The sequence below is a fragment of the Gossypium arboreum genome, chromosome 6 (genome assembly GCF_025698485.1).
Source record: "Gossypium arboreum isolate Shixiya-1 chromosome 6, ASM2569848v2, whole genome shotgun sequence".
Lineage (NCBI taxonomy): Eukaryota > Viridiplantae > Streptophyta > Magnoliopsida > Malvales > Malvaceae > Gossypium > Gossypium arboreum.
In genome coordinates this window covers 1,314,941-1,328,742 of record NC_069075.1, presented here as the reverse complement: position 1 = coordinate 1,328,742, position 13,802 = coordinate 1,314,941, and the positions used below count along the sequence as shown (strand labels likewise).

Below are 13,802 nucleotides of genomic sequence, written 5' to 3'. Positions count from 1 at the left end.
GTCTAGAATTACCCATAGCCCCTCCCCAACCCTTAAATAGGAGGATAATGTGCTTCGACGCACTCGAACTCACATCCTCTTGCACTGACAATAATATCGATACCAATCGAGTTAAGACTCAATCGAAAACTTTAATATTTAAACATCGAGTAAATTACATTGATATGTGGTACAAGGATAAGTACAAAACTTGTACCTCTAGAATGTACATTAACATGTTAGGATTCAAGAACGTGGAAGCAACCCAATGTTATTTACCTAATAAACAAACATATTAGCTAAATACATTAGGACAATTTGGATTATTTCTAGATGAATTGTGGTCAAACATGTACAAAAACCAAACACCAACGTTTATCCCTAAATTAAGGACAAATTTATTGTCCTTAATTCACAACAAGTTATTCTAAGTTGATGGGTTTTGAATCTTCATTAAATTTGAGGTTAAAATTTGTTGCAAGTCCTTATACTAAATCATAAAGTTCATTTTGATCCTTCTATTATTGAAAGAAACATTTCATTAATCTCTTTAAGAAGTTGATATTTTAGTCTTTGTATGTTAATTTGTTGTTAATGGAATAGCGTGACTTAACGTGGCTGACAGCAAATAGGGTCTAATCTCTCCTAAAATAGAAAAATTGCAATTTTACCTCTAAAATGTATAAAATTATAAGTTAATAATGGTAAAATTGTACTCTGACCCCAAAAATGATAGGATTTTGATTAATCCTTTTAAAAATTATAAAGATATTAGCTAATAACTATTATTAAAATATATAACTTAATTCCGATCTCTCAAAATCTTTTTCTTATTTCGCCACTAGTTGACATGACATTAAATCAAATATTAAATTAGATTAGCAAGTTCAATAACAGATTCGAAGACTAAGAATAGGTAAGAAACTGATTTTGCTTTTACCCCAAATTGTTTTCGATTTTATTTATTTTTTGCACATAATGGTTGTGCTTAAAATATTTGTAATTTAGTCCACGTTTAATCATTATTAAGCTACATTATTACATTTGTTTTCAAGACCAATAAATTTTTTAATTTGATTTAATGCCGCGTTAACCACCGTTAAACCATGCCATTCCATTATCAACAAAGTTAACGTGTATGGACTAAAATGTCAACTTTTTAAGCATATAAAGACAAAATGTTTCTTTTAATAATAGAGGGATTAAAATGAATTTTTGATATGATACAAGGACTTGAAGTAAATTTTAACCATGTTATAATCAACATTGTTGTCACGGCATGTTGCCTTCACCTACCATAATTTTATTTCAATTGAATATAATAAATCGCTTTCACTATGATAATTACTTGTATATATAAAGGGTTAAGAAATTACATTGTGTTCAATATAGATCTTTTATTCAACTAACTTTTATTTTTTATTAGGGTTTTTTTTTTTGGTTTTTTTTACAATGGGAGTAAGAGGGAGTAAGTTGATTGGAGACCGAGCTTTTAAGCGAGTTGGGTTTCGTCCGTTAACACCTAAAGGTTACGTTCCGGTATGCGTAGGGGTTGATGACGATACGAGACGGTTTATCGTGCACAGAAAGGCTTTATGCGATAAAGATTTCTTGGAAATGTTGTGTAAATCATCTGAGGAATATGGATTTCATTACGAAGGCGTTTTGAGGATTCGTTACGAAGCAAATGATTTTGAAGAGTGGATTACGAGAAAAACGAAACGGAAGAATATCATTCGTATCACTTGATAATTTATTAACAATCGACTTATCATCTTCGAACCGATGGCAACCGAATATTAAGGTATGCTTGTGTTTAGAAGAGGAGTAATAAAAAAAATTGAAGTGATTTGAATATGTTTTAAAAGTAAATATGTGTAGATATATGATCCATTTGGTTTTATTTCAAAGTTGTAATTTCAAGCTTACATTTTACATTAAGAATCCTTGATATTATTATGATAGTTTTTAATTTCAATAATAGATTATATCTGAATTAATTATATAGATTAAATATGAAAATTTAAATATAAATTATTTTATTTTTAATTTATAAAAGAATTTGATGACAAAATTCATAAGAAAAAATACCAAACACTCAAAATGTTTAAATTTCTCTATTTTTTATTGATTTATTTGTTCCTCGGATTCAAGTGCGTTTCCATGTCCAAACATAAATATATATATATATTTTTTATATATCAAAAGAGATTTAAAATTTATATTTTTATCCATGCCAAAATATATAATCACGAAGTACCGAACATGAATATTTAAAAATAAAAACTAAAAATCAAATAAAGTTTAGTGTATGTTCTTGCTATTGCAGATGTAATCTACATTTCTTTCATTAGTTTAATTTCTCTAAGAATGGATACTAAAAATGTAAGAAGATTGGTTACTTTACAACTGGTTTCTCCATTAATGACTTTGAATGAATTTAATAATTTTCGATTAAGTTTGACGTTAAACCGAATTAAATATTTAAATTTAATATTCATAAATATTATTTCAACTTTTTTAGAAAAAATCTGATTAATATATTACTCTAAGAAAATGAGCCTCTTATAAATATTTAGTCATAATTTATATTCTATTGAATCTTTAATTCAATTAGCATTAAAATTCTTGTCAATATAAGTAAATACAAATTCAAATATATTATAAATAATTTTAAATATTATATAAAAATTTAATAATAAAATTTACATATAAGAATACTTGATGTGTAAATTTCAATATGTTCAAATATGGATGATCACACTAATCAAATTAAATTTACTAGTTTTCACATTTGAAAAAAATAGAAGTTATAAAAAATACATATTTAAAAATAATTATAATTTCATTCACGCTTATTAATTAAAAAAAGATTTTACTAGTTCTAAAGTTGACTGTTACTTGAAAAACTGAAGCATAAAATAAACGAAAAAATTATGGCAATTGTAATAATAATTTAAATTATAATAATTAGTTAAAAATTTGATGTAAAGAGAAATTAAATTAATTTTAATTGATGTAAAAGAAAATTATTACTCTTAATTATCACTTAAATAATTATATTAATTAGTTATTGTTCTAAATAATGTTACTTAAAATATGTTAAAATTTTTAATTATAGTTAAAAATTATTATAATATTTAATAAGAGATATTATTTCACGTTAATCACTACAATTAAAAATATAATATTTAAAAATTAGTCAAATATCCAACAATGTATAAGACCTAAAAAGCTAATATTTAGTATTTCTGAAAGTTGAGTATTTTTATTTATTTACATATTTAGATTTGATTATGAACATAATTTCTCAGAAGAAATTAGTTTATAGATCTAACTAAAACTGCCTCTTCATCATCTTTAGGTTTCCCTTCGCAACTTTAAACGTACAACCAATGACTTGCTTAATAAATATTGACCAATATTGATAGGTTTGATATTTTGAGTCAAAATTGTTGTAAAAAGCTCGAGCTTAATATAGAAAATTAATTCTGATAATATTTTCAGTTATTTAATTTTTAAAACAGTACATATTATAAAAATATTTGAGAAGTAAAAATAATAAATAGATTTAATTTTTTTTTTAATAATAAAGAACATTTGGTTTCAAAAATTGAACATTAATAGACTAACAAAATTTTTCAACGATTTTGGTGAATTAGACTAAAAAAACATAAGATGACTAAATCATATCAAATTATAAAATTAAATTCTAAGTTGAGTAATAAGATATGGCCTAAAACTATAATTTAGCTACTTAATTTTATATCTATTTCTCAATGTAGAAAAGATATGCTACTTCTAACATAGATTTATGATATATATATATATATATCATCTACTTATGAAAATATTCACAGCATTGAATTAGCTATTATGTACCACTTCCATAAGCCTTCTTTGTCAGCCAAATTCATCATTTTTTACTATCTTGAAAATGAACTCACGTCCTTTGGACGGGTTCGGGTCGTCGTTTGAAATGAATTTTTTAACTACCTCGAAGTAATCATTATCGGAATAAGCATATCTCCGTGAGTTACCCAGTTCACAAAGATCTCGGAGAATTCGGCCGGGATACCATCAAAAGTGAGTTCGGATGTGGTTCGATACCCTCCCTAAACAAAAGGCAGGAGAAACATCAAATGGATCTAAAATCATGTACTTGATACCTCTTTGGGTCGATAAAAAAACACAAGAATGATGAATGGAACTCTTTCAGATGTGGTAATTTACAGGGATGAAGCTAAAAAAATTGCTGTAAGGGCGGCTAGAGATAAATCATAAATTATTAAGAAGGCCAAAGTGCAATTTTACCATTATACTAACATGTAATTTCATAAAAATCTAAGAGGACAAATGAAAATCTACCATTTTTGGGGGACCAAGGCCACTGCCTGCCCCCCTTTGCCATTAGCTCATATCAGTTAATCAGTCATTAAACAACTATTTACTGACCTTTATGCTTGAACCAGACTCACTTGAAGATGTTGCAATTTCGGTTTTTAGTTCCACACCAATGTTTTCAGAGAATGGACCTGTTGTTGACCTGCAAGCAATAATACAGACTCATTTACGAGATGACAATGCAGTCAAATGAAGGTCTTCGAAAGCAAGAATGGATGCGTAAATTTCCTACAAACGCTGCACATATAGATTTTTCACCACAATTAACCTTATTTTTACCAACATTATTACAGTAAAAGTTGAACATACACAAATGGTAGTTGGCATAATGATCATTCGTTTCCGAAAAAAACATCTGGAAAGTTTTCTGCTTTCTTAAAGTAAGCTCTACTGAAGATGAGATTTAACTACCTGTCACATGTATCATCGTCACATGAATTTCCTGAAGATGAAAGCCAGTCCATATCGAAATTCGTGCAGTTACATTCATCTCCATTTTCATCAAAACATATGCGATTACCTTCGAAAAAATGGTCCATCTCCATATCTCCAAAAAGCTGCTTGCAAGACATTCTGGGAATAAGACTAGAAAACCAGCCCGAGTCAGTTTAATGTTCCTCGGTACAACAACCAAAAAGTTTCAAAATATTAAGATGTTGCCACCTTTAGGATAGCTATAAACTGGAAAATTTGAAGTCCAAAAGCTACTGTTTTATTATATTAACCTTTATGCAGGGGCGTAGACAGGGGGCAGTGCCAAGCCCAAAATGGTAAATTTACCTTGTAACTCCTTTAAAATTTTTAAAAACTATAAGTTAGTATAATGGTAAATTTGCACTTTGGCCCCCCAAAAAATTTATGATTCATCTTTGGTCCCCCTAAGGCAATTTTCTGGCTTTGCTCTAGCCTTTAAGATAGTAAACTTGGAAAAATAGAAAAAAGTGTGTGCACACCTGGAGTAAGAAATTTCTGAAGTTGGCATCTCCGAAGAGGAGTCTGAAAGACCTTGAGTAGCTCCTAAATTTTCAGACAAAGGCTCAAGGTGTCCAACATTTGAAGCAGCCATAGAAGTGTTAGTTCCGTAAAGAATGTTGCCATCAGAGAGTGATCTTTTGAAAGATGGCCTGCAGATATTTCAAATTCATCTCATTAGCAATTTATGCCATATTAAACTGGGATCACAAAACAGCAGCAACATTACTTTCCCGATTGATTAAATCCAAAAGTTGTGTAGTTTCTGAAACATGGTGATAAAATCGTAAGATTTTTAGATTTACAAGCACAACATTGTATATAAAAACATTAGAATATAGTTAAGCATTTGCATATTCTATTCAGAACTACATTTATTAGGCAATACGTAGTATCAAAGAAATAATTTGAACTGGAAATTTTGTATGAAATGTATTTACGACACAGAGATTCGATATATACTTTGCATACTCGTCGGAATTAAGAACATGACTTCCAACAGTATAGTGCTGGTCTGAATCCAATTCCCAGAGTGCTGGTTTACCTTGTTGTGGCTGAAAGTGACCCAAGAACCTGCATAGCATAATGCAATTTTCTAGGAGTGTTATCCATCATGATCCGTATGAACTACGAGTGCGTTTGGTAGCACATGGCAGTGTGGTGGAGGGACTCCCCACACACTGAGCGCTCCGTGTTATCGCACATCCCTAAGTATCATACATCAAAACTGCAATTTGCAAGACACTAAAAGATTTCCTGTCATAAGCCACTAAAGGCATACCGTATACGAAGAACGAGGCTAGTTTTTATCTTACAAATTAATGGCTCTTTGCTTCTCTGCATCCAAGTATGCGTTCCTATAGTAACGTTGCAAAGTTCTAAAGAACTCCTGGGACTGAGTTGCTGCTTTCCATTGACCTCTCATTTGGCAAAATATCTGTTTAACACAACCAGTGCAGAATAATATAATATACTCTGAACCTAAGACTTTAAGGTTCCAGTAAAAGAAAAAACTCATGATACTCCTGGCCAGGGGCCCGGTGGGGGGGGGTGGGGGACAGGCAGTGGTCTTGGCCCCCACAAAAGTGAAAAATTCTTTATATAGTCCCTTTAGATTTTAGGAAATTACTAGTATAATGATAAAATTGCACTTTGTCCCCAAAAAAAATGTATTCATTTTTGGCCCCCCAAAGCAATTTCTCAGCTTCGCCCCTGCTCCGGGCTAGCCACTCCATGTTACTACTACCCCAAGGTTTAAAGTCTTATGCTAACATCTTAAAACCCTAAAAGGTACATTAATAGCATGGATGGAACATATATTAATTGGTTTTATTATCATCAATTTCTTTTGGGGTGACTAAAAAAGGTCCCAAAATGTTTAAGAAGAATTACCTTGTTGTGTGCTGCAGACCCACCATACTGTAGAGCAAGTGTGTCACCCATTTCTTCATAAACTGTCATTAATTCATCGACCAAAGGACTATTTTGATCAATGGTATGGGATTCTATGAAGCTCATAGCATGGAGCTGGCGTCCAAGAGCCATCAATCCATGGGCATACTGCGCAACATTTGTTCGATCTAGACAATCAATGCAGTTCGTTCTAAGGACTCCATTTTGAAACATGGGTGGTTTTACATTCTCACTAGAGTTCTGTTTATCGTTACCAGCATCCTTTCCCAATTTCTCATCATTTTGCCTGAAATAAATAGTTAACATGGATAATCTAATAAGCATCAGCAAACCAATATAGCAAATACCTAAAAGGCTATATTTTTCAATAAGGAAGCAAATGAAAGAGGGACAAACAGCATGTAAGTTTAAGACATTTGTAAATGATGTGCATGCTATTGTAATTACAAGTTGAGATAATTCATGACATAAAGGGCACAATAAACAGATATTTTTTTATCAAATAAGTAGTAACATAAAGATAAGGAACTCTACAGTTTATATTTGAAAATTGAACTTTTAACAAAGAAGGAAGAAAAATATTACTTACAGGATCGTGAAAACATGATTTAATAATGTACAAAACTTACACTAAGCAAGATAAATTCAGCAACCCCTCTGGTCTACAATTTGGTGTAACTTGACAGTAAAAGATTCCCGTTAAGTTTAATGCATAATCAGCCACTCTGCTCAGAACTGCCACCGACTTTGTAGCTCTGCAGAAAAAGATCAAGTAAGTGAACCATTGTATAAAAGATCAGTAAGCAAGAATTTTGCAAAAGCAAGGGATTAGGGGACATAAAAGTACTTTCTGGAGTGTCGACTCAGGTCCCAGTGAAGGAACCTCAGACGGTCCTCCTCGGTTAAACTATTATTGAGAAATCTGATGGAATTTGCAAACTCAGCACGTAGAATAGTTTCACGAGGTTTCTTCTCACACCTCTGTTAATCACCGGAACAGAAAACAGAACAAATCAGGAAACCACTGCAGATAGAAAAAGAAACATCACAAAGTTTATGGAAGCTAATACACACTTGGCACAAGGCCTACCTTTATCAAATTCAATATGATTATTGGATTTCCATATCTCCTTACAAGATTTTCAAAATGTAGTCTTGTGGCATCATAATTTGGATCCTTCTTTGATACTGGAAACAAATGAAGAAATTAAGAAAATTTATAGTAGTTAGCACGTAAAACTACAGATTTGTGGCTCTTGGTGCATTGTTAAACAAGAACGAATTCATACATATAATGTCAGGTCTCAAATTCAAACGTGAAGTTTCCTGCGACCAGAAAAGTGGGATAGAGCCTCTATTCTGGACAACAGAACTTATTTGTGTGGGGCAGCCTTCAGGAACATCTTCAAACACAATTTGTTCAGTCTCAACATCATTTGCTACTCTACCTTTCTCATTCACACCACGTTTCAGATATCTATGCAATAGAAGAGAAAAAAGAAAAGTGAGTTCATTTTTTGAATCAAGAGCAACAACAGAAGTAGGTGAAAAAAAAGGTTTATCTATAATATGAAAGGAGCAATTACAGTTCTAAGTAACTGAAGCATACACATAACAAGGTAAAATCTCAAACCATTTGACAATGGAAAATAGCAAAAGAGTTAATTTTCCCAATGAATTGTGGACCAAAGGAAATGGCTAAGGGCAGTTCTAACTAATCCAGCAGAAATTTAAATCAGTAGCTAGTAAAGCATCTAAACCTTGTTCCAGCATAATGTCGGGAACGTCTTGCAATGAGAGTAAACATAAAGTCCCTGCCAGACACTGAAAGTTTGACCTGGATCTCAAAGTAGGGAATAATGAATGTTAGATCAAAACTTTAAAACCATGAATCAAAAGGAAATAATAATTCTAGCAAACATGTATGGCAAAAGTTTGAAAGTGAGAACCTGCATTGTTTAACTGCTATAGTAAATTTTAAGGTGGCTAAAGTTATAAGAGAGCGCTTTGTAAATGGGTTATTTATACTCTTAAAGTTATTGACCATGGAACTCTGTTTAATAAGACAGAACTGAAGAAATTATAAATTTGATAATTAGTTCAAAAATGAGGATTTAACAAATAAAAATACCAGTTTGTAAATGCAAAGCAACACATCGAATTCGAAAGCTATTCCATACCAGAAAACATCCACAGCCGCTGAAAATGGTATGAAAGTTTAGGGTTATCAAGATTCCTCTAGAGCAACATGTTTTATACGTTAAACAATCCATAGAGATGGAAACGGAAAGAAAATAATATAACTACTTCAACTTAACCATCTTCCTCCAAATCCTTACTTCCCTTTTTCACTTATCACTAACAAATAAGAAGCCTAAAGTGTATCATACCTGCTTGAAAAAGCCATATACCAAAGCAACAGTCCACAGAGTATTATTGAGATTATTCCGGATTCCGCGAGTTAAGAACTCATTCCAGACAAACATTGTTTCATAGTGACCTAGTCCTGTCTCATTCTTACATAAATTTCTTTGAAGACTATCCATGACATTGTATGAGTAGCTGAAAAAGAAGTCTTTCGTAAGATCCACTGCGCAAAGGAGCTTCTTATATCTAGTTCCACAAGTAAAAAGAACAAGAAAAAGGGCAACCCACGTTAATGCATGTTTAGTCATTATTTTAAGGAACAAATGAAATGAAACAATTACTTAAACTATAAATTTTAACTGGGAAATAAAAGAGAGTAATTTCCCCCAGAAACCCTGATGAACGTTGTTTCATTCAGCATGTTATACTAACATGACACAACAATGAAGTTTGTCCCTGTACATATGCAGGAAATGGTCTTACAAAAGGAGGAAGAAGACTCAAACCAGAAGAAGTGCTTTAGATAATTTCAAGTTGCATGGGCCCATGTCAATGATATAACATGAAGGAATTATCAGAAAAATAGCACAGAAATACCTCCACACCTTCTACTTTTAAAAGAGAACTCCAGAAATCAATTATAGCCCCAGAGATCATAATTAATTGAGAATAAAATAAAATAACGAGAAAATAACATGATTACATCTAAATACAATGGGCAACGGATACTTTCAGTGCTAATCTCATAATGTATCCTAACTTCTGTGCTAGTCTCATATGTCTCCTGATAAGTACCAAGTACATAATACATTTACATGCAGAATTGGCAAAAGACCTCTTTTCATTCTTAGAATAAGCCACATTGGACTGGTCAGGAGAATTAGAAATTGGAATCATCTCGCTCTTTGTAACGGCATAGATGTTATGGCCACAAATTGAACCAATCTTCCTTCTCTTCTTGATCAGCAGCATGTAATAAGGCCCCAAAAATTTTAAAAATCCTATATTAATTGGGAGAACATTAGCTTATACTGAAAAGGACAGAGAGAAAGTTGGAGAACCTGACATATATAACATACCAACGATTCCATAACAAGCTGTAACAAAATTAAGTCCACCTGTGGACCTGTTTCCATCATGTATCCGTCTTAACAGATCAAAGCATTCAAATTCTGAGTATGTTGTAGGATCTTCAAGAATGGTTAGTTCAGATGAATCTAGTCGATGAATCTTTAGTACCCTCCAAACAGTTTGGTTCTTATCTCTTCCGATCATATAGAAATTCTGTTGCACACCAGGAAAATACAAATGTTGCATTAATATTGTGTAATGGAAATGGAAACACCATTTATTAGCTCAAAGAAATTTTGAGGGGAAAGGAAAGAGATATTAAATCAAAAGCAGCACTTATCTATTCCTATCAGCACCATAGCGAATATGGGAAAACAACAACATTGTCTGATCATCTAGGATCTGTTCAAGGCATAAGGACTTTTTCTATACCAAGCAAGAACATGCTTGTCACCTCCAAAGTACATTAACAAATAACAATCCCAGCCATAACCTCCGACACAATGAACCTACTTTATCAAATTAAAAACAGTCTAACATTTCATAGGAGATGATTGCAGTTAAAGAGAAATTGTACACAGAAGTAAACCCGACCACAAAAATACCTACAATCATAAGCCTATTTATTAAATGAAGACTTCACCTTGTTAAGTTTAAATTAGAACACTGAAAAGTTCGAGCGGAGAAAAAACTAAAGAATTCTAATGCAAAATTTAATCCCTATGATAATAACAAGCACTGATTTTTATTTTTTTTAAACAATGCCTACTAAAGAATTCTAAAACATACTTGTGTGCTCGCACCCACTTGCTACGGATTGCTACAATATCAATTGTGCCAATAGAGCCATTGAGCAACAAGCAGGAATGTTGAAACAGGTAAATTGCTTACTTAAACTTCGTATTGCGAATTAAAAAAAAAAAAAAAACTGGTTCAACCTCACAAAATACGATACCACAACTAATCAATCATCCATTTAGTAAAAAAATCAAATTTCATTTAAGAAACAGAAAATTCAAATAATTCCAATATCAAGCTAACAAGCAAATCATTGACCAGCTTTCAAACCTAAAGCTAAAATTCATAATATATACTCAAAAAAACTTCACTTCCTTTTATAAATGAAAGAATTTGGATAAAAAAATCGCCAAAAAAACAGCATAAAGGAGAGAAGAGCTTTAGCGTGAAAAACATATAATCAACTTCAATGATTAAAACTAACAATTCAAAATTCTCAAATCTACATCCGTATACGCATTAAAACAAATACACAAGCATACGAACACTGTACAAAAAATAATATACATACATATGTATATTTGTGTGTGAATACATATAGAGGAAATATACCGAGCATGTCGAATATAATCCGAATTTCTGCAAATAACAAGGATTCGAGTCGGGTCCACCATTACTGTAATTCTCGGCTGCCATTTAAGGATCCTGAGTCCCGAGCTTCGAAGCTCCGGTTCACTCAATGCACAGATCACCAAAAAACCGCCAAAAATAGTTACAAGAAAAACAAAAACTCTATTGCTTTATAATGTTCGAACTGTATATATATATAATATATATATGCAGATAAAAATCAGAAAATCAGAATTTTTTTTTTTTAAATTGGAGAAGAAGGTGGAGGCAGAGCTCTGATGGAGACTGTAAACTCAGAAAGTAACAAAAAAATGATTATGAGAAAATATTATTTTCTAAAATTAATAAAAATGGGAGAAAATGTAGGGGTATTCCCGTCAATAGAAATCTCCGTTTTTCGGCTTTTTTTTTTCCTTTTGCCTTTTTTGTTTGGTTTAATGATTGGTTTGACGAGTAATGGCTCGTCAATAGAAATTATTATAACTAGTCCACATTTTTACATATATTTAGTAAAATTAACGTCGAGAACCTGTATTAAGAGTTTGATTAAATTTTATTTTTTTATTTAAAAAATTAATAAATTAGTCATTGTATATTAAATCAAAGAGTAAAGTAGTCTTTATAATCGCAATTTTCACTCAGTTCTATTGTTAAAAATCAACATAGTTGATGTAAAAATTAGATAATTATATATGGTGTGTTACGTATACCTCATGTTGATATATAGGGACCAGTTTTTAATTATAGATATAAATGGAACTTTTAACGGCATAAGAATTAATTTTCTCATTTTTTGAATAGAAAGAGAAAATGCAATCTAACTCCTATATATTTTTAATTGGTTAAAATATACTCCAAATCCTCGTATTCTTCATACATTTGAGATTTAGTCACTCTCTTTTACAGATTTTAAAATGCAAATTCAATCATTCTCTTAAATTCGTTAGTCTGATATTTTGGAACAGAAAATTTTTAACGATGTTAACAATTAAATTCTTAATTTTAAATTCAAAAGGTAAATGAACTAAATTTCTTAAAATAAAAGTATAGGGATCAAAATTTAAATATAAGAAAAGTAAAGGGCTTTTAACCTTTTTAATATTATATATATTTAAATATGTTCATATTAAATTAATTTCAATAAATATATTATTGATATGATATTTAAAATATTTTTTTCGAACTATTAAAATAACTATTTTAAGAGTAATATGATATTTGAATTTGTATTAAATATTATCTAATTTGAATAAATTTTTAGAAGTTATTTAGTATTATTTTAGATATTTTAGATAATACTTAAATATAATAATTATTTTAATATTATAAAAATAAAAATATTTTTAAAATTTTTAATATATGATGTTGAAATAAATTTTAAAATAATAAATTATAAAAGTGATTACGTCACTAAATAATTGACTCTTAAAAATATTGAAAACTTAAAATATTAAATTTTTAAAAATAATTAATAATAAATAAGTTGGTAAAATAGTGTTTGAAAGTGAAATCTTGTTAAAATAAAACAAAATTATGACTAACTGGAAAAAGGAAAAAATATATAATAAATCAATATTTTTCAAAACTTTACCTAAAAAGTAAAATTTAATTGATTGCAACATTAATTAAATTTATTGTCCATTAAATCATATATGGAATAAAAAATATGTTTAAATCTTCGGTTGATATGTATTTCAGATTCAATCTCTAATTAATCTTTATTCCTTATTTTCTATAAAGAAATATTAAAATTATCATTTAATTTTATGGAAAATATTAAATTATGCTTATTGATATCAATTTGGAATTTATGATTTTTAAATTTAAATTTAAATTTAAATTATTTTGATTGATATCAATCAAATCATTTAAATTTAAATTTTGTATAGAATAATACAAAATATTTAAAAATAAGTATAAAATAATTTTAAATCTTGCTTTATCACATGTACCCTTTATCTTCTCCCTAAATGTATTACAATTTTATTCTCATTATAGGTTCTAGTTATATCTTTTTTTCTTTTTTACATAATGTCATATTAATCGAGCTCATATTCTTTTATATTGACAATAATGTCCATACTAATTGAGTTAAGACTAAATCAGCAAAAAGGGATTTAAATATGAATATTTGAAGACACAAAACCACTTACTTAATATTTATTTAAATTTACACCCAAGTCATTTATGTTTAAAATATTATGTTTTAGTCACTTACGTTATTATTT

General features: G+C 30.0%; 2 protein-coding genes across 2 annotated transcripts; one reads left to right on the top strand and one right to left on the bottom strand.

Moving 5' to 3' along the window:
• The first annotated feature begins 1,431 nt into the window (after nucleotides 1-1,431).
• Nucleotides 1,432-1,728, top strand: LOC108458753 (auxin-responsive protein SAUR71-like). Its single transcript, XM_017758152.1, has one exon. The coding sequence runs from the start codon at nucleotides 1,432-1,434 to the stop codon at nucleotides 1,726-1,728; it is 297 nt and encodes a 98-aa protein (XP_017613641.1).
• Nucleotides 1,729-3,722: 1,994 nt separating this feature from the next.
• LOC108458159 (phosphoinositide phosphatase SAC2-like) lies at nucleotides 3,723-12,097 on the bottom strand. The gene is made up of 16 exons (XM_017757443.2): nucleotides 11,557-12,097; nucleotides 10,215-10,419; nucleotides 9,971-10,136; nucleotides 9,159-9,381; nucleotides 8,529-8,605; nucleotides 8,058-8,245; nucleotides 7,859-7,956; nucleotides 7,616-7,749; nucleotides 7,398-7,523; nucleotides 6,748-7,054; nucleotides 6,171-6,292; nucleotides 5,818-5,928; nucleotides 5,337-5,507; nucleotides 4,795-4,968; nucleotides 4,435-4,525; nucleotides 3,723-4,094 (listed from the first exon to the last, which is right to left on the bottom strand). Exons 1-16 carry the CDS (start codon nucleotides 11,638-11,640, stop codon nucleotides 3,972-3,974), a joined length of 2,400 nt encoding a protein of 799 aa, XP_017612932.1. The 5' UTR covers nucleotides 11,641-12,097; the 3' UTR covers nucleotides 3,723-3,971.
• Between the last annotated feature and the right edge of the window lie 1,705 nt (nucleotides 12,098-13,802).

Excerpts from the sequence above, each read along its gene's own strand:
- LOC108458753 (XM_017758152.1), top strand. The coding sequence starts at position 1,432 with ATGGGAGTAAGAGGGAGTAAGTTGATTGGAGACCGAGCTTTTAAGCGA.
- LOC108458159 (XM_017757443.2), bottom strand. The coding sequence starts at position 11,640 with ATGGCAGCCGAGAATTACAGTAATGGTGGACCCGACTCGAATCCTTGT. Across the intron at positions 8,246-8,528 it reads CGACATTATGCTGGAACAAG|ATATCTGAAACGTGGTGTGA; the intron begins GTTTAGATGCTT and ends TCTATTGCATAG. Across the intron at positions 7,750-7,858 it reads TCATATTGAATTTGATAAAG|AGGTGTGAGAAGAAACCTCG; the intron begins GTAGGCCTTGTG and ends GGTGATTAACAG.